Source organism: Psammomys obesus, unplaced genomic scaffold (assembly GCF_907164565.1).
Source record: "Psammomys obesus unplaced genomic scaffold, mPsaObe1.curated_primary_1811, whole genome shotgun sequence".
Taxonomy (NCBI): domain Eukaryota; kingdom Metazoa; phylum Chordata; class Mammalia; order Rodentia; family Muridae; genus Psammomys; species Psammomys obesus.
This window is the reverse complement of record NW_026596125.1, coordinates 15,980,154-15,999,555: the sequence shown is the minus strand read 5'-3', so window position 1 is coordinate 15,999,555 and position 19,402 is coordinate 15,980,154. Positions and strand designations below refer to the sequence as shown.

At 47.7% G+C, this 19,402-nt stretch overlaps 2 protein-coding genes across 2 annotated transcripts in view; one reads left to right on the top strand and one right to left on the bottom strand.

Moving 5' to 3' along the window:
• The window catches only part of Casp7 (caspase 7), a 44,259-nt gene extending 39,092 nt beyond the window's left edge, over window positions 1-5,167 (bottom strand). The window contains exon 1 of the mRNA XM_055591715.1: window positions 4,768-5,167. The gene's annotated coding sequence lies outside the window, so the exon portion shown is untranslated. The remainder of the gene's footprint in view (window positions 1-4,767) is intronic.
• A 6,199-nt stretch (window positions 5,168-11,366) lies between these two features.
• Window positions 11,367-19,402, top strand: part of Nrap (nebulin related anchoring protein) — a 67,207-nt gene continuing 59,171 nt past the window's right edge. The window contains exons 1-5 of the mRNA XM_055591757.1: window positions 11,367-11,381; window positions 13,564-13,635; window positions 13,916-14,010; window positions 14,544-14,631; window positions 16,854-16,958. Coding sequence (XP_055447732.1) covers window positions 13,564-13,635; window positions 13,916-14,010; window positions 14,544-14,631; window positions 16,854-16,958 — 360 coding nt within the window. The 5' untranslated portion in view covers window positions 11,367-11,381. The remainder of the gene's footprint in view (window positions 11,382-13,563; window positions 13,636-13,915; window positions 14,011-14,543; window positions 14,632-16,853; window positions 16,959-19,402) is intronic.

Sequence of the window (19,402 nt, the reverse complement as noted above, 5' to 3'; positions counted from 1 at the left end):
CTTTCTTTCTTTCTTTCTTTCTTTCTTTCTTTCTTTCTTTCTTTCTTTCTTCTTCCTTTCTGTTTTTGAAGAGTTAATACTAATGCTCCTTAAACTAGCCCACAAAATAGAAACAGAAGGACTCTGACAAACTTATTCTATGGGGCCACTTACCCTGATACCTAAACCACACAAAGACTCAACCAAGAAAGAGAATTTCAAACCAATCTCCTTTATGAGCACTGATGCAAAAATACTCAATAAAATATTCACAAACCAAATCCAAGAACACATCAATTCCATCATCCACCATGACCAAGTAGGCTTTATACCAGGCATGCAGGGATGGTTCAACATAGAAAAATCCATCAATGTAATCCACCATATAAATAAACTGAAAGAAAAAAAAATCAAACGATCATCTCATTAGATGCAGAAAAAGCCTTTGACAAAATCCAGCACCCCTTCATGATGAAAGTCTTGGAGAGATAAGGGATACAAGGTCCATACCTAAACATAATAAAGGCAATATACAGCAAACCTATAGCCAACATCAAATTAAATGGATTAAAGCATTTCCACTAAATTCAGGGACAAGGCAAGGCTGCCCACTCTCTCTGTATCTCTTCAACATAGTGCTTGAAGTCCTAGCTAGAGCAATAAGACAATTAAAGGAGATCAAGGGAATAAAAATTGGAAAGGAAGAAGTCAAAGTTTCACCATTCAAGGATGATATGATAATATACATGAGTGACCCCAAAAATAATACCAGAGAACTCATACAGCTGATAAACACCTTCAGCAAAGTGCCTGGATAAAAAATTAACCTTTTAAAAAAAATCAGTAGCTGTCCTATATACAAATGACAAACTGGCTGAGAAAGAAATTAGGGAAACAACACCCTTCACAATAGCCACACAAAACATAAAATAGCTAGGTGTAATTCTAACCAAGCAAGTGAAGGACTTACTTGTATGACAAGACCTTCAAGTCTCTGAAGAAAGAAATTGAAGAAGATATCAGAAGATGGGAAGACCTCCCATGCTCATGGCTTGGTAAACATAGTAAAAATGGCCGTCTTACCAAATGCAGTTTACACATTCATCACACTTATACCAACACAGTTCTTTACAGGTCTTGAATGAACTATTCTCAACTTCATACAGAGAAACAAAACAAAACCCCCAAATGTTTTTAAGAGCAGAGATTATGTCAGCACAGAGGAAAGAAGCAGAGGCCAGGCATGGAAGATACCCTGCAGTTCTGGTCCAGTGCAGGGTCATTCAGTGAGCCTCCTGTTCAAATTATCTTCAAAGTCAACAAGGCAAAACCTTGTTAAAACTACCAGAAAAAGACGCTGTCCTCAACATGGTCCCAAGCCTTGACTCTGCCGCCAAATTTAATCTTAAGGGTTAAACCTAAGAGGGAGGGAGGAAGAGAGGGATGGATGGATGGAGGGAAGGAGGGAGTGATGTAGGGATGTATGTTTGGACAGAGGGAGAGAGAGAGAGAGAGAAAGAATATGCCCTTGTGAGTTCAGATAGGAGGTCCCAGCTCTCATCCTGCCCTAGAAATGACAACTTTGGCCACTCCCCACAGACCAGGATATAAGCTGGCCAACAGGAGTCAACAGGGATTCCAGCACCTAGAGGTCAAAATTCTCAAGTGTACAGAGCAGAGACAGTTTCATATTCCCATCACCCTCCCCAAGGAAATGTAACAAAATAAGACCTTTTAAGAGAAAAAAAAAAATGGATGAAGAGAATGTGTGTCTCTGTCAAAGGGCTAACTACCCCCAAATACGGAAAACAACTCACATCCCAGGATAGCAAAAGAATGCATAAAAGATCTGGCCAGTTTGCATGTGGTGTGCCATTTCCCCCTAGAGTCCCCAGTACCCTGGGAGGAAAAGGAACCCAAAATGAGGCCTCCTGGGAGCCTTCCTGCCACTGATGGGTCCTCAGAGGAAATGATGAGACTGCTTCCTCTCCCTTTGTACTTCCAAGCCATGCACCGATACCCACTGTTGTGACTTCCCTCCAACAGGAGGCTTGCTCTCCAGCTAGTAGTCTGCCAGAAGCTTCTAGAGGTGGGGCCTTCCTGGAGGAAGTAGGTCACTGGGTTTCCTTGAAGGGTAGTGTGTACCTGGACCCCTCCTGCAGCCCTCTCTCTGCTTTCTGGCTGCCACAAGGAAAGCAAACATGGCTGTCACCATGGTGCTCTGCCTCCTGGACTGAGACTTCAGATCCAGGAGCCAAAACCATCCTGAAGCAGCAGTTCTCAGCCTATGGGTTGGAACCCTCTTGGGATTTACCATATGACTCATTACAGTAGCAAAAAATAATTTTATGGTTGGGGTGGCCACACATGCAGCCACAGCGTGAGAAAGGCTGAGAACCCTGCTCTAAAGAGAGGACCTCCTAAGTGGCCCTCCTAGGTACTGACCACCAAGAGGACACACTGACCGTTGAGAACCAGGCTGTGCACCATCAGCATGGGCCCCACAGCAACAGGCCCAGTTCACCAGGGGCCAGAGTTTCTACGATGGTGAGCCAGAGCAAACTCCTTCTCCAAGCTGAGCATTTCAGGTGTTTGTTACACTAACAGAAAGTTGACAAACACAGGCCCGAAGACGAAGGAAGGGACCCACCCCTCACTGAGGAGCTATTGACTGCTGGGGAGGGAGAGTCAGCTTTCCTTAGGATGGCCTCAAACTTCCTGCACCGATGGTCAGCACTAAGTGGGTCCAGAGGGGAGCTTTCCACCATGTCTTCTTCATGACGCCTACACCACCTTCTGCTGGAAGCCATGAAGCGAACAGCTTTGCTCTACCACACACTCACATCACCAGGGCCTCACCATGGCACCCAGCCACAGAGCAAACAGAGACTGAGACACCTGAAACCAGGAGCTGAAATACACCTTTGAGGGAGGGATCTAAGTTTAAGCCTTCCTAACAGCCTACATCAGCAGCAGCAGACTTGACTCTTTAATCCAAGAGGCTAAGCACTCTGCTGCCTCCCTACTCCCACGCAGATCCACTCGACATTTGGAAAACATTCAAAGCACTCAAGGTGGTACCCAAGTGGGTATGCTCAACCTCGGTGAGGTCATTTCAGCCTCTTAGATTCGACTCCTGCATTGATCTTCAAGCCCTTGGAGAAAGCCAGCTCATCTTGGCTCAGCTATGCTGCCTGAGGGGCCTCCTAGCGTGACTTCTCTGTACCTGTCCCTTTTTCAGATGCTGCAAAGAGCAGTCATTACAGAGATTGCTTGCCCACTGTCAAGAGACACGGGATGTCTCTTTAAATGACTTACAATGTGTGATGTTATGGTTTGAGTATGACTGGTCCCTCAGAGGCTCCTGTGTTGGAAGGCCAGGCCCCTACATGATGCTTAAAGGTGGCAAGACTTAAGAGCTGGGATCCAGTCGAAGCCACTGGGGCCCTGCGTTAGTTCCCAAGAGGCTGAGTCTGGCCACTACCTGGCTACTCCAAATTCCTGCCTTTCAGTGTGGCTGCTCCTATTTCAAGCACCTTGGCCACTGGGATGCCATGTGCCCTGGGAGTTCCCCAGACCCACGCTGACAGGTGATGACAAGTGTGGTGAGGAGTGTTTTATTGTCAACCTGACACATCCTAGAGTCACCTGGGAGGGTGAAACCTCCCTTGAGGAGTTGCCTGGATGCAATCTGCCTGCCTGCAGCCACATCACCCACCGTAGGAAGCTCCTCCCACAGGTCTGGGCTGTGTAAGAAAGCTTGCTGAGTGAGTGAGTAATCAGCTTTCCTGCCTCCAGTTCCTGCCTCCATTCTCCTCAGTAACAGACTGTGCCCTGGAAGAGTCAGATGAAAGAAGCCCTTTCCTCCCCAAGTTGCTTTTGGTCGCGGCATTTATCACAGCAACAGAAGGCAGATAGGTGCTGAGCAAATCGTACTAAGGGGGGTCGGGATATTGCCTGAGTCTGTATTTTCCTGAGGAAACAGAGGACTGTGCTTGCTTCCCTAGCATAGTGCCACCGTACGGACTCACCTCCAGCCCAAGTTCATTCTCCCCTAAGAGAAGAAGTCCTGAGGCCGCCACCCTCCACCCCAGTGCTAGGCTGCACAGCGGCAGGTCATAAATTAGGCCTTAACAGGATGGAGGGATTTGTAATGTCAGGCTGCACAAACTCTGCTTATAAACGGAAGGTCCGCAAGCCCAGCTCAAGACAAAGACCTGTGAACTACTTGAGGCACACCGCCTGTTCCAAAAGTAGGCTTACTTTCCCATAAACCAGAAACCCAAAGAGTCAAGGTCAGCATGCCTGGAGCCCACAGCGACAAGTGTCGCCTGCCAGTGTTTCTCACAGTCTCGAATCGTTGCAAGAGCCCTGATGCAAGGGTCTCCCAACAAGGAAGTGCACGCTTTGCCTTCGTGATGACTAGTGCACCCCACCTCCCTCCTTCCCAGAGTGCAGGTCACCCAGGACCGCCCAAGATTCCCACTGAACGGAGGCCCGGACCCGTCGGACAAGGTAGCCCTAACAACACTACCGCGGTCCTACACCATTTCTTCCTTCCCTGTTACATCCGGAACGGCACCGGATGTCTCAAGACCCCGGGCGTGGAGGGTAGATGATGGCCAAGCCGAGCAAGGCCAGGGATGGAGAGGGGGCACTGCGGGAGGGAGGAAGGGAGGGAGGGAGGGAGGGAGAGAGAGAGGGAAGGGAGAGAGGAGGAGGGGTCCCGGGGAGGAGGAGGAAGCACGCGGAAGAGGGCGGGAAAGCGGCCGTGCGGGCCCAGCTTACTGTTCCCACGCTGGCGGACGGGAGCCCACGGCGGCGTCCGAGCCTCCGCGAGGGTCTGGGACAGCTTGAGGCAAAGTGAAAGCAAAAGTCCCGGAGCCGGAGGGGGAGGAGCGGGCGGGGCGGACCCGGGCCGGGCGGGGCTGCGTGTCCGACCCGGGAAGCCGGGGGCGCCCGGGAGAGCGTGCTCTGCGGAGCCCGCCGCGGGGCCAGCGCTCGCCGCCCGCGCACGCTGCCTCGATCGTCGCCTGTTTGATGTTGTTGGTTTGGTTTTGGTGTTTTTGTTTTGTTTTTTGGATGCACGCGCTGCAAAGCGACTGCGCGCAGAGCGGCCGGAGCTCCACGTGCTCGTCCCGTCCTCCGCGAGGTTCGGGCGACCCCCGCCGCAGCAGGAACGGGCGGGTAGAGCGCTCTCTGCAGAACTGGCGGGCCTCGGGCTCTACAAAACTGCTCCACGGAAAACCGGCCCTGGGGCTACCCGCCGCAGATCTGTCACGTGCTCTGAAAAACTGACTCACCGTCCAGCCCTCGGCAAAGTTGCGGGCGAGCACCGTAGGAGACTAGGAGACGTAGGAGACGGTGCCCTGCGAGTTGGAGCCACGCCTTTCCCCTCCAGGTCTCTCCTGTGCTACTTAGACAAAGTTCCCCGCGCTCACCAGAGCGTGCTAAGCCTTTGTAAACGTGTAAACGTCAAAGATCCCCCAGAAAACGCATTCTGCAAAACTGTCAATTTGCAGATTGACCCACAGAAGCCACTGCCGAGAGCAACTGTAGTTGTAGGCATACCAGAGAAACTTGCTTCTAGGACCTACAAGTCTCAAGGGTCATCTGGCTATTTTATTTATTTCTTTGCTTTTCCTTGAGCCTGAGAGGTTTGGCACTATATAAAAAATCTCAGTCGGTATGGCCACTTCTGGATGTCAAGAAAGACTCAGTCATGCAAGTGTGAGGGAATAATTAAAACCAACAATTCTTAACATGGCGGCCATCATTTTTATTTAATGCTGCTATACCTGGACTGTTGAGGTAAATGTGGGGGTGAGCCGTGGCTCATGCTAAGATGATTTGTTTTTTTAATAATTTAACTCACAATCCTTTGAAAATGAAGAATCCCATTAAATGAGACCATATTCTGATGTGTAGTTGTGAAACGAGACTTTTCCAGGCTAGCTAGCCCTGAAATATGGAAGGGCTTTAACAATGATTTCTGCTCATTTGCTGATAAACAGTGTGAGGAGTTGTCCATGTGACGGAGCCAGTCCTGTTGGCCTGCTCCATCCATGAAGGCTCCACCGTATGCTACAGACACATGGGCATCACAGGAGTCCACAGCCAGCTCAGCTGGAGACATAGGCTGGCACGGAGGGAGAGCTTTTCTTTGCTCTTTCTGGTCTGGTGAGAGAAACTCCAGTTACTTCCCCAAAACTGTATTATTACAATAGCAACATTTAAACCCCTGGCGATGTGGAAGGGAAGAGAGCCATTCTGTGTTACTCTGTATTACTCTGGCCCCTTGTACAGAAGTGAGATTCTCTCCTGAATGGCCATCCTAGATCTCACCGCTTTGGATCAGGTAATGATTTAAATTTGCTCTTTATTTATTTATTTATTTACTGTAGTGGCAGTGTTATGGGGCTTTGGAGGGAAGACATCTCCACTGAGTTACAACCCAGTTCTCAGCCATTTAATTGTTCTACACTATGGTCTGTACTGAGGGCGTGGACTGGTGTCTTTTCCCTCCTAAGACCTTCACCAGCCTTATCTATCAGGTGGTTTCCCTGGGGCTGGCTCCATACCTGCTGTTGGCCTCGGCTCTCTAGACTTTGTCTCCAGCTTTCTATGGTAGCTAAGCTGCCAGTAAGTTCCCATCCCTATCTGCAGGGCACACCTGCCCCTCCTCACCCCTCAGAGGTGCCATAGTAACTGTTCTCCATCTAATACAAGACATCTCTGGCCAGACTATATAGGTGCCTCACGATTTGCAGAAGTACAGTTGTCTGTACCCAGCTCCAGACCCAAACTCAGGCCCCTGCTGAGATGCCAACAGCCTTCTGCCAGAGGAGGTGTGTGGGAAGCCCAGGGCCAAGGCAGAATCCCTTCTTTTCCTACAGGAGGAATTCATGGTTGCCTCTCAACTCCAGATGCATTCTGTTTGTTCTGTGGAAATTCCCTTGTGCCCTTCAAGCTCTCTGCAGTCAGTACCTTCCCTTGTACCCTACAAGAGTGCTTTTCCTAGCAGAGGCCCCTCCCCAAAACCAACTCTGTCTGGCAGTTACAGTCTCAGTTGCCGTAATATTCCAGAGAAGGAACTTCTAGCAAGTTCCACTGGACATCTACTAAGCCTCAGCCATGCCCTGTCCAACAAGGTTCATACCTCAGCCCTGGAGAGAGCAGAGGAGACAGGAGATCTTTCTTTGTTCCTGTGATGGCTTCTTTGATTGTCAACCTAGAAGGCACTTCAGCTGACATACTGTTTACCTCAGGTTGAGCTATGGGTATGTGTGTGGGGCCTTTTTTTTTTTTTTTTTATGTCGGGTGGGCCTGAATTGTTGTAAAGAGCTAGTGAACAGAGGCAGGAGGCAAGCCAGCAAGCAGCACTCCTCCATGGCCTTTGCTTCAGTTCCTGCCTCCAGGCTCCTGCTTGAATTCCTGCCCTGACTTCCCTCTGAAGGACTGTGACCTGGAAGTGTGAGCCAAGCGAACTCCATCCTCCCCCAAGCTGGTCTGGACAGTGTTTTAGCACAGCAACAGAAAACAATCTGGAACACGCCCCTTGTTGCAGCTCTGTGAGCTGCAGTGTGTAATGCTGTTTTCTTAGTTCCATCATTCTGTTTGTTGTAGTGTGCTTTATGTTACACAACAATTGCTCAGATGTTGAAGCACTAACCCCCAACACCTCAGAAATTATACAGAGTCTGATGGATCCCCCTGGAGCTGGAGTTACAGGAAGTTGTGAGCCTTCTGTCCGTGTAGGGGCTGGGAAGCAGACTTGGGCCCTCTGCAGGAGCAGTGGCCTCCTAGCCAGTGAGCCTTCTCTCCAAGATGAGGGTCTTTGAGGTAAAATGAGGCCACGGAGGCTGTAACCCAGCATAGTCTCTGTCCTTGTAAGAGGTGTAGATCAGGTTAAGGCCCAGGAGCACATGAGGGATCCGAGCAGAGGGAACAGGGACCTGCAAGTGGAGGGAAAATTAACTCTTAATTGTGATGTGTAGCACTCACAATTGTGAGGAAGTGAATTTCTGTTGCTTGTGCCACCTCCTCTGGGGACCTTGTGTGACAGCACTAGCAAACCAAACCTTGTCATTTGCAAGTATGCTATATTCATAGCCGCTATATTTTAAGTTGTGATGGAAGGTCTGACTTGGAAAAGCTTGAAAGCCCCAGACAAGGCCCTGGCTTGTGATTTTCCCATGTGGCATTGTCTCTGGTGCAGAGGAGTAGACAGAATGGAATTGACACCAGCAGCTCTGAAGACCAGCACAGTGGAAGCTCAGGGTGAGTCTCATATAAACTCTTTACCAAGCCCACATCCAATTTCCTATCTAAATCCCAACTGCTAGGGCACCAGGTGCCTCTCATCTCCTCACTCATCAGGGTTAGCCCCTCCCATTCCTGCCACTCACCCCCAGAAGCTTACTTGGCTCCTCAGCTAGGTTTATGTTGAAGGTGTGAGGGACTCAATGGCAGGTGAGAGTTGAGTGGATAAGTGTCTCACATTCGTGGGGTACCTCTGAGGTCCTGTCTACACAATTCTTCAGAGTCCTCGGCAGTAGTACTGAGCCTCAGCTACCCACAGCAGCGGTGAGACAGAACGTACCTGTCATTGACTTTCCCTACCCCGGTCTCCTCAAAGCCTCACTCCTGCCAAGTCCTAAGTATTTCCCTGCAACCAAGTTATGCTTTAAGTGCCAATTTGAGGGTGGCCTGAACCAAGGCAGAAAAACCCCCCCAGCATGGGACAGGTAGCCCCATTCTCACCTGAGCATCGCGTTCAATAGCTGGTCCGATACTTCAAACCAGTTCACTTGTGCGGTCCCAAAGAGAGATGAAATTGACTCAGAGGTAAGGAGAAGCGCATCCACGGTGTAAAAGGATCTTGATTAGCTGAATCTAGGCACCCTACCCTCAACAGGATGGAGTTTGAGAGATGACCGAAGAGCGCTGTCCTTCGGGTCAAAGGAAACCCCTTGCCGTATCATGAGCAGCATCGGCAAGGCCTGGGGAGCTTTCACAGCTCCCCGTGAGTCAACGCTGAAAGCCAAAGCCAGGGGCATGGTGTTGACAGAAGCGTCCCCACCAAGGGCCTGCAAGACTGTGTCATCTGTTCTGACCTAGCCCCAGCTTCTCATGCTGACTAGACAAGGAAACAGACCCTCTCAGTTGCTGCTTTTGATTCCCTCGGCCGGCCTCACTTGTGTGTTTGCAGGGGAGTGGGGGAAGGATTGCGCCTTCTGGTGCCAGCCCAGCCTTGGCTCTGTGGGCACTGGCCGTCTTCACATGGATATGTGTCAGTGTCCATGGCCTTCTGCTGCACGGTATTTGTCTTCTGGTATTGAGGGCTAAGCTGCTCTGGGAGCCTTGTCACACAGAGAGTTAACACTCATGAGATTTTACCACCAAGGGCTGACGGTCAATTCTCTCTCTTTCTTTGGTCAATTCTCTCTCTTTCTTCTGGCAGTCATTCAGGTAGTATGACAGAGGATTTTAGTTGTTATTTTTATTGGATTGAGAGATTCATAGGAAATTAATAAAGCATGCTTTGCGTGTGTCTATGAAGGCCTTCCAGAGATGAGTAGACCATAAGGGCTTTGACCTGATGAATGATCTATTCCATTGATAGAGTCTCGATTTGAGTAGACTGAGAAGTGGAGCTAGTTTGAGGACCAGGAGTCACTGGAGACTTGCCTTTGAAGGGTGTGATGGTTTGAATGGGAATGACCCCAATAGGCTTGTATATTCAAATACCTGTGGACAATGGAACTGTTTGGAAGTGTTAGAAGGTGTGGCCTTGTTGGAGGAGATGTGTGGCTGGAGGATGGCATTGAGTTTCAAAAGCCCATCACATTGCCAGATAGTACATTCTCTGTGTGTCTCTCTATTGCTCTATTTTCGTCTTTCTGTCTCTGCCTCATGGTTGTTGTTTCGAGATATAAGCTCTCAGCTCTTGTTCAGCACCATGCCAGCCTGCTAACATAGACTCTAACCCTCTGCAACTGTGAGATCCCAATTAAATACTTTATTTTTTTTAATTTGCTTTGGTATTGTGTCCTTTCACAGAAATAGAAAAGTGACAAAGACAGAGGATGTGCCTGTTTTCTGGCCCTTCCTGCTGACTTCCATCACTTGTTGGTTGTGGTGAGGCAAGCTGCTTTTCTCCACCAAGCTCTGGCTGCCCCATTTCTGCCTCCTCTTGGATCCAAAGCAATGTGTCATCCAAACATAGGAGGAATTCTCTGAAACTCTGGGCAACATAATTTTTTCTCCTTTCAGATAGTTCTCACAGCAATAAAGAGCCAACTAACACATGTGGGCCCTTGAAAGATGGGCTAATGAACTTTATAAGGTTAAGTGTTCCTGAAATCCAAACTTTGTGAGTACCAACATGATGCTACAAGTGGGAAATTCCACACCAGGGAACTTTCATACACAAAATATTAAAAATGTGCATAAAATTATTTTCTGGATGTATATTTAATGTAAATGTGAAGCATGAGTTTCATACATATATATGACTTGTTTACCTAAGATATCTCATATGTAAATATTCCAAACTAAAATATAAGCTGAAAACGAAATCCTTCTGGTCCCAAGCTTCTTAGATCAGGGTGGTAGCCACCTTGAGGACCAACCTCACACCAACTATCTCTTATTGTTTCTTGCCTCCCCACTCCGACTCCTCAGTTATAATTCTGAAAGCACTCTCCCCAGCAAGGTCTTGAACACAGGCCTTTGCCACAGCCTCTGTTTTCTGGAGGACCTAGAAAAGGCCCTTATTATTTGAACCACTCTCTGAGGTCAGAGGAACCCCTGTGACCCCTGGCTTGCTTGCCTTATATAATCCTGGAGCCAAGGGCACAGAGCTTGGACCAAGAAAGAAAAATGGAGGAAGGTGGTCTGGGCCAAGCACCAAATCTATTTATATTGTCTTTTGCTGCTCCCTATGGCTATGATAATACTTAATGTTCAGCAATCCATGATGAACAGTATCTGGCTGAGGGCATGACAGTGGCATCTGGGAAGGGCATGGGATGAGAGAAGAAGGAGAGGGGAAGGAAGGGACACCTCAGTGTCTCCAGGGTGACACTGATCCGCTGGCTGCGTCTTGTTATCCGGATCTCCCAGTACTGTTCCATGGGGATAGAATTTCCAAGAAATGAACTTTGGAAGGCACACTTAAAACAGCCTCTGTCACATAGACGCCCATGTCTGTCTTGCAAAAGATATTTATTTCTACACCCTTAAATTGTCTCAATTCTAGCTATGTGTGCGGTCACCCCTCAACTTGCCGTATCCCATGAAGGAGAAGCAGTGGGTACAAATCAGACTAGATGCCTTTCACTTCACAGTCCTTGGAACAGCTGTAGGACAGCAGGACAGAAATGCTCTTAGCTTTTTTTGTAAGTGAAAAATGATTCATTCTCATAGTTTAGAGCTCCCAACTAACTCCCAAGTCAGGCTGGAGAAGTGTGGTCCACAGTGAAGCACTCCTTGTCTCTGTTCCCATTGCTCAGGCTGCCAGGATACTGGGTTTTCTGGGAGGCAGAGCCTGGAGTTCCTGATTCAAGTCCCCTCCCGGCCCTGAGTGCAGCCTCCTGCCCCACCCACTTCCCTTTCCACAGGCCTCAGCCCCACCCTAGGCTCTCCTTACAGCTTTGCAGCGTCTTCCTCTCCTGTGGCTGGCCTCCCCGCACCCAGCCTGCACTCCAGGAGAGGCCCAAGGTCACACATTAACCACAGCCCTGAAGAACAGTTTTCACTCCCAGTGTTCTATTTACATTTTTTAAAAGGAAATCTCATGTGTAAATCCAGATTTCTGGCTTCCATGGAAAGATGAGAATATTGGCAATGCTGAAAACTGGTTCCCTCTTGACAAGGCTGAGGTGTGCATGTTTCCTGCTATGGGTGGGACAGTTACACATCTATCTGAGGTCTCCTGGTTTCTGAGGAGTCCAGGAGGGTGGACTCTGTAGGCATTTTGATGTTAGCATTAAGTTTGTGCCATTACTTTTCTAGCTCTAGTGGGCACCAAGGACAGGCCTCATTCTAGGCCCTGGGACATGGAGTTGTAACAACCTGGACCATAACGTTATATTTTTGTGAAGGTGGCACAATTCTGGAAAGAAGATTTATTCATATTTACCATTTCTAGGTGTCAGTAACTGTCATAAGACAAACAGGAGGTAGAGGACATATAAAGCAGTCAGATCCTATTGGGGACATGTGAGGTGTCATTTTGTAGAGGGTGTCCCAAAAGGTCAAAGGTTGCCTGTAAACAGAGACTAAAGGCAATGGACACTTCCCAAAGCCAGGAGAAGAGATGTTTTTGGAATATTCTAGGACAAGATGTAGAAGCCCAAGCATTATTATTTGTTCATATATATATGAATTCCAATGAAAGCTAAACACAAATGTCATAATAATTTTGTTACTGCAAAATAGATAAAATTGAGATTTGATATTGTTCTTCCTAATTTATCTCCATTGTTACATCTCAAACCTTGGCAAACAACTAAGGTGTCTATTTAACATATCCAAGCAGACCTGGAGGTACTCCCAGCATTCCTCAGGCCCTACCACTTACCGGGTATGGCTGGCATACCCTGTTCCCTTATCCTGAACCCTCCATGCTGGGCTCTTCTTCCCCAGAAGCTCCTTCCTATATAATCCAGACACTTTGGACATCTGACCTCTTGCTGCACCTGTTTTTTTCTCTCCCCTCTCATTTCCCGTCTCCCTCTTCCCATATGGCCCAGCTCAGCCTGGTCATATCCACTCAGGACTCCTTCAGATGGCCCTGCCTTTGACTATGTTCTTCCTTTTATCGACAATAAACTTTCTTCTGCACCATACCTAGGGGCAGTCATGTCCTTTCCCATTTGTTTCTTTCCTTCATTCACCCATTTTGGGGACTGGCCTGCCTGCATTAGTCAGAGGCTCTACAGTCAGCATTTTAAATCTGATTCCCACATGAGGGTATGGCTATTCTTCAGGCTCCTTTTCTGGAGTATGACCACAGCTAGCAATCACCAGGCCCAAGCATCTGACCATACACACACACTGCACACACACATAACCACACACACACACACTGCACACACACATAACCACACACACACACACCACACACACCGAACACACACACACACACACACACACACACACACACACCACACACACACCGAACACACACACACCGAACACACACACACACACACACACACACACACACACACACACACACACACACAAGATTTGTCTGTCCATGTAAACATGATGCTGCCTTGAGTTAACTTTTCTATTTTGAGAAGCACGTCAGCTTGAAATACCTCCACCTTGTCTCAGGCGCATGCGTGCTGACGGAGCTGCCAAAATTGTCCCTTGAGTAAGTGGCAGCTTTAAAAACCAACCAGCTGCCTACTCCAAAGCAGAAGGTCAGCGTAGGAAAGTCGAAGCTGGATTCCGACGGCTCCAGGCCTCCCGGGGAGTTTCATAGTGGTGGGGTTTTGAAGGCGTTGAGCAGTCAACCGGGTGTTATAGTTGATCTTGCCTGTTGCTTCTCCCTGTCTCCCACCCTCCAAGATGAACGTGCAGGCCTGCTCTAGGTGTGGCTATGGGGTTTACCCTGCAGAGAAGATCAGCTGCATAGACCAGGTCAGTGGGTCAGGTCCGTGGTCTTCGGGGAAAGGGGCAAACCTGGCACATTTACCCTCTTGCATGCGGACTCATACTGAGTGATAAGGAAAGATGCGTTCTCCTACCCTTCTTAGTCATAGACTTCTGTGCTGCTTCAAGAAAAGGATGTTTCATTTTAACATATTTAACAACTCCTGTGCAGTTCATACATTTTAGCTTCATTTTATCCATAAGTCTCAACTTTTTACTGTAAAGTCTGTGAGACAGTTAATTGTGCGATCCTTTCTGTGACTTTCAGACATGGCATAAAGCATGTTTTCACTGTGAAGTCTGCAAGATGATGCTGTCTGTTAATAACTTCGTGAGTCACCAGAAAAAGCCGTACTGTCACGCGTAAGTGTCTGATACCCTACTCGACTCTGCCTGACTTTTGTTTTTCAACAAGTAGCCAACCGAGGAATCAGTTCCTAAGCTCCAGGCTAGACTCCAAGCAGCACCTCCTCCCAAAGTGCTCACTCAGATCTAGTCACCGAAGAGCTCGGTGGGGTTTTTGGCAGTGGCCAATAACTTTCACATTTTTAATAAGTGAAAGCCCCGCTTTACTTCTGTAACCATGCCCAGCTATGAGATCAGCAGAAGTGCCGAAGACATGTGTACATGGAGCTTTAAAGCATTTGTCTTAAGGGATGTCGGATTCATCCTACTCTATTGGAAACTTCTCAAGTGGCCGTTAGTGAAAACTCATCTGCCTGTTCTATGTGTCGATCCTACTTAGTTTGAGTGTTCGAGGGGTGATTCCCTGGGAAGTCATGAGCCGAATTCTTGAGTCTTGTGCTCATCCATGTTAAAAAGAGACTACTGTTTCAGGAAGTCAGTCGCCCCTTGGCTAACACGCTTTTCTAATTTTGATCTTATTACTTTTGTAGCCATAACCCTAAGAACAACACTTTCACTAGTGTCTACCACGCACCCTTAAGTCTAACCTTGAAGAAGTCTGTGGCAGCCACAGGTGGGGTAAGTCACTCAGCTTTGCCTTCTGAAATAACCTGTAGGGAAAATCCATGGGCTCAAACACCCGTTGGTTTTTAAATGTTTCTGTCTATATGTGGACTAATTCACACCCTCTCGTACACGCGCCATGTGCTCTTATGCGACTATTGCTGCTCTTTGTCCTATCTCCACACTAGCGGCCGATACAGGCCTTTGATTCTAGCACCTGTCTGGCCAGCCAGGACACACAGTGGTATCACGTTATATAATAGGCCTGGCATACACTAGGCAGGTAACACATAACTTTACCGGGCTGAAACTATTCCAAAGAGCACTTCTTTTCTTCCTTCTGGAGGGCTTGGAGTGGAGAACTGAAACTCTCCGGGCCATGCTCCAAGGCTCCCCTGACCTGAGTCGTGACTTAGAGCTGTCTGTAATCTCACGACCCCTCTTTGGGGAGGGTAGCTTAGAGATATTTTGAGAAACAAAGCTTGCTTTGGCAGGTGGGGATGGCAGCTGCGGCTGGTGCGTAACTCCAACAGTGCGCATGTGTCACCGTCCAGCTGTTGGAACCATTTCGTCTACTAATATGATGAATCATTGGCCTTGTCTCACCAGGCCCAGGGGACACCGCGCGGTGGGATGGAACTTAGGCAGGTTTCTAAAGTTAGGAATTGCCCAGCAGGTGGAGGGCTCTCTAGTGATCTCTTCAGCCCAGAGTCCCCTCCACTGCCTCTGCTATTCACAGCCCTGCACTTAAGAACGTCTCAGTGCTTCTCTACACGACATCCTCTACAGCTGCTGTTACGGGACCACCACCACCCCGAGATCTCTGTGATATGCTTTTACTTAACAAGTGTGTGTTGCGCTGACTGGAAATTGCTTACTTCACTCCATACACATCACAACCCAGGGAGCAGATTCTACTCTCCTCCTGTTCTGCTGGAGAGGAAGCCGAGGCTCAAAGATATTATGCATCCTGTACGATTCCATCCGGATCACAGTGTACAAATGCAGAGCTCTCAGGCTGGGGACGCCATATCACTGCTTCTCGTGTGTCTATACGCAGAAGGTGGCAAACTGCAAAAGTCAGAGAAATGGAAACTTCTGTATCCAGGTGTTTCTGCAGCTGTGCACAGGGAGTACTAGCTCTAAGAACACTGTGTGTGTCATGCTCTGTACAAACAGAACCGTTCTGTCTGGCATTTCCCAGCCTCCCCTAGCCTCGTCTGACAGGGCTTCCTTACAGTTCTATGACAAGGTGCACAGGAGTTCCCGTCTCCGGGCATCATGGGCTCATTTTTGTGTGTATTGTAGACCTAGTACGACAGGATGCTAGGATAATCTCTCGTTCTCTTTTAGAGTCCCAAGTGTGTCTATTTATCTGACAATGTGAACATCTTCATATGTTCACACGGGCAGGGTGTATATGCATGCCTGCAAGTGTGACTAAGCCATCCATGTACATACAGACACATGCTATGTGCACTGCTGTATAGACACATACATACATACGTGGTGTGATATGTGCAGGTATGGCGTGTCTGTGGAAGTGTGTGTACATGTATATTTCTGTGTGTATGTGTCTGTCTAGTGCATAGTGCACAGTTTAGGTCATGGATGCACATGTGTGCACATGTACGGTGAGTAGCCTATCATGGATAGATGTGTCCATGTGTAAGTGTGTGCATGGATGTATGGTGTGTGCAGTGTGTGTACATATAAACTGTTCATTAGCGGGACCCCTTTCTTCTCTTTTTTCTTCAAGAAAAATGCAACGTTGCCTTTCTAGAACTTACCTTATCTTTAAAAATTACATATTCATTTATTTACATGTGTGTATGTATGTAGGAACATTTGTGTCAGGGTGTGTGTGTGTGTGTGTGTGTGTGTGTAGGTTAGAAGACAACTGTGGGATTCAGTTCTTTTCTTCCACCATATGGGTGTTGGCTCTGAGCTCGGGTCATCAGGCTTGGTGGCAAATGCCTTTTCTGGCTGGGCCACATGGCTGGCATAGCTCTAGCTTCTTAAATTGCACCACTCACTAGAGCTTGCACACAGCAGGAGTTCAGTGTATGGCACCTGGATGGTGGCACAAACGAAACCACCACCGTGGGGCTGATAAAGCCATGAGCTTTGTAGTTCCACTAAGATGCCTCACAGCCTGGACTGGGGAGAATGGCCTCAACTTAGTGCTTTCTCTTCTCTGTCGAAAGTGTTACTGAAAACGCTTTCATTGTATGCAGATCAATGGCCAAGAGGATGGTGAGCAGTTTAAATCCGTTTTTCACTGGGACATGAAGACCCAGGATGGAGCAGCTGCTGCTAGCACGCAGCCGCGGAAGAACACGGTGAGTGCGCAGGAGGAGGGAGAAGGACACAGGCTCTGGGAATGAAGGTGGCTGTGTTACACTGCTGGAGAAAGCCAACTAGCTTCTCTTCTGCCCAGGTGTCACCCCAGCTGTCTTTAGGAGACCTCTACCAGGCCTCTCTAAGAGCACCCCAACTGTGTGTGTCTGCCCCAGCTCAAGTTTGTCACCTCTCCTTCCATAGCAGGGTTCCTGTTGCCAGGAGCAGTGACCCCAGCTGTGGCCAGTGCTGCTCTTCTTCCTGTGATGCTTTCCCTGGCCCCAGTCCTTCCCCTCCATGTCTCTGTGCCCACTCTGATCCAGCCCTTCCTGCCTGGCCTGGGAAGGGCCTCCCAGATGGCTTCCCCAATTCTTGTCCCCAGCCCAGCGTGCCACATCAGTCACAGGGTGTCCCTGACTTATTTTTCTCGTGGCCTGTCTATTGATGACCTGCCCCTTAAAATATCCTTAAGCTACTTATTTCTGATTGCATGCACAGAATTCAAGTTTTCTCTGTGGAAAAGAACCTAGAGAGCAGAGAGCTAAACTACCATCTCCAATGCCAGCTCACTCAGTTCAAGTGCCAACTTTATTAATCTTGCAGGTTTCTTCTGAATTTTTCTGTGTACTTATATGTCTGATAGATGTTCGTAGCTATCACCTATCTGTCTCTCTCAATCATCTACCTATCTCTTGGTGCTTTATCCATCTCTAACTTTTAATACTTATGATTGGTCACACCTATTACCTTACCAAAGGACCTGGACTGAACTACTTAACCACTCTTTTTTTCTTAATTTAATTTTTATTTTTAAATTATTGTCTTTTTATACATCTATACGATGAATTTTAGTCATTTTATGCCTGATTATCTCACCCACTGAAACCCTTTCTTTCAAGTCACCCTCCTACTTTCATGTGTGTGTATGAAACAGACAGACAGACAGACAGACAGACAGACAGACAGACAAATTGACTGACAGAGTTTAATTGAGATTACTGACATGAGCGTGGGTGGGAGATTATTTACTGGAAGGTGGACCACTTAGCAGTGGCTACACCACTGAGGAAAATGACACCTCCTCGCCCAGCCATTAATGACCAATAGTCTTTCAAGGAAGGCTGTGACCTCACGGGCCCCTCCCCATCCACGTGTCAGATAACAACAGCCGCAGTGAGTCCTGAGGCAAGGTCTATTTCCTCATCCTTTAGCTCTTCCATTCTTCCTGCCCCCTTTCCTCTGATTTTCCTTGAGTCTTGGGGGCTGGGGTGTGTGTGATAAAGATGCAGCTAGGGCTAGGAATCCACTGTCTTTTGTTCTTGGCGCTTTGATGAGCTCTGAGTGCCCTTAGAGCTGCACCTCTGCAAACGCTGAGAGCATCGTTCTGTGGACATAAACATCAGTGTTCAGAAGGTGCTGACACCATTTCCACTTAGCACGACAACAGCAGTGGAGTGACCCTGGGGCCTGGGGCCTCTCTGGCCCTGGTACCTTGACCAGATTCCCATTACCAGGTCATAAGTTTCTTCCTGTGGAGAAAGGGCCTCAAGTCCAATCAGAAAACAATCTCATCACCTGTAAAGTAAACATAAAAACTTGTTAATCTACAGGACTATTTGGAAGATTAAAGAATAGACACGTGCAAAGTTATTAGGATAGTGTCAGGTATAAAAATAATCCGCTATTATTGATAATTATAGGTCAATATTTTTTCATTAAATGGTATGCATTATTTCCAGCTTGTCATTCCACAGGTACCTGAGAACCATTTCCACATCAGCACCTTTTGCAGCTGTTGTGGATGTGTGCTAAGGATTCACCATTGAGAGCAGGTGTGAGGTGTTAGCTCATCGAGGGACAGGTCTACACTCTGATACAGTTGCATTGGATGCAGAGGGTGTTTCTCTAGAACAGACAGTGAAAAACAAGTATGCGCCTTTACATTTCCTTGAAGTATAGATAAACCACACAAATGTTTCCTAATTGTTATTTATTTCCTTTGTTAGTTTTATTCCTGAAGGTTTATGGCAAATATTTTAAAAGAACACTCTATTTTTCTTTTTCTTTGCTTTTCCCATTAGCAAGCTTCAGATACAAAATAAGCAATAGGGTTTTAATTAATTTTTTTTTTTTTTTTTTGCATAGAGCTGACTTACCTCAGACCTGCTGTCTATGGGGACTTCTCCCTGCCCAATCTTAGTGCAACAATGAGCAAAGAAATGTTTAATTGCGTTTGGAAGTTTTCTGTAATATAGAAGATCACAGGGAATTCAGTTATTCAAGATATTAGGACATTTTCTAGTCTGAAAAACATGAGCACTCCAGCTGGCTGAGACCCTGCATGAAGTAGCTACTTGCTTTTAGAGACTGCTTATCCTGACAGTGAAGGAGTGCTGCCAGGAGTGTGGGGTGGGCTGGGGAGTGTGGGGTGGGCTGTGGGGAGTGT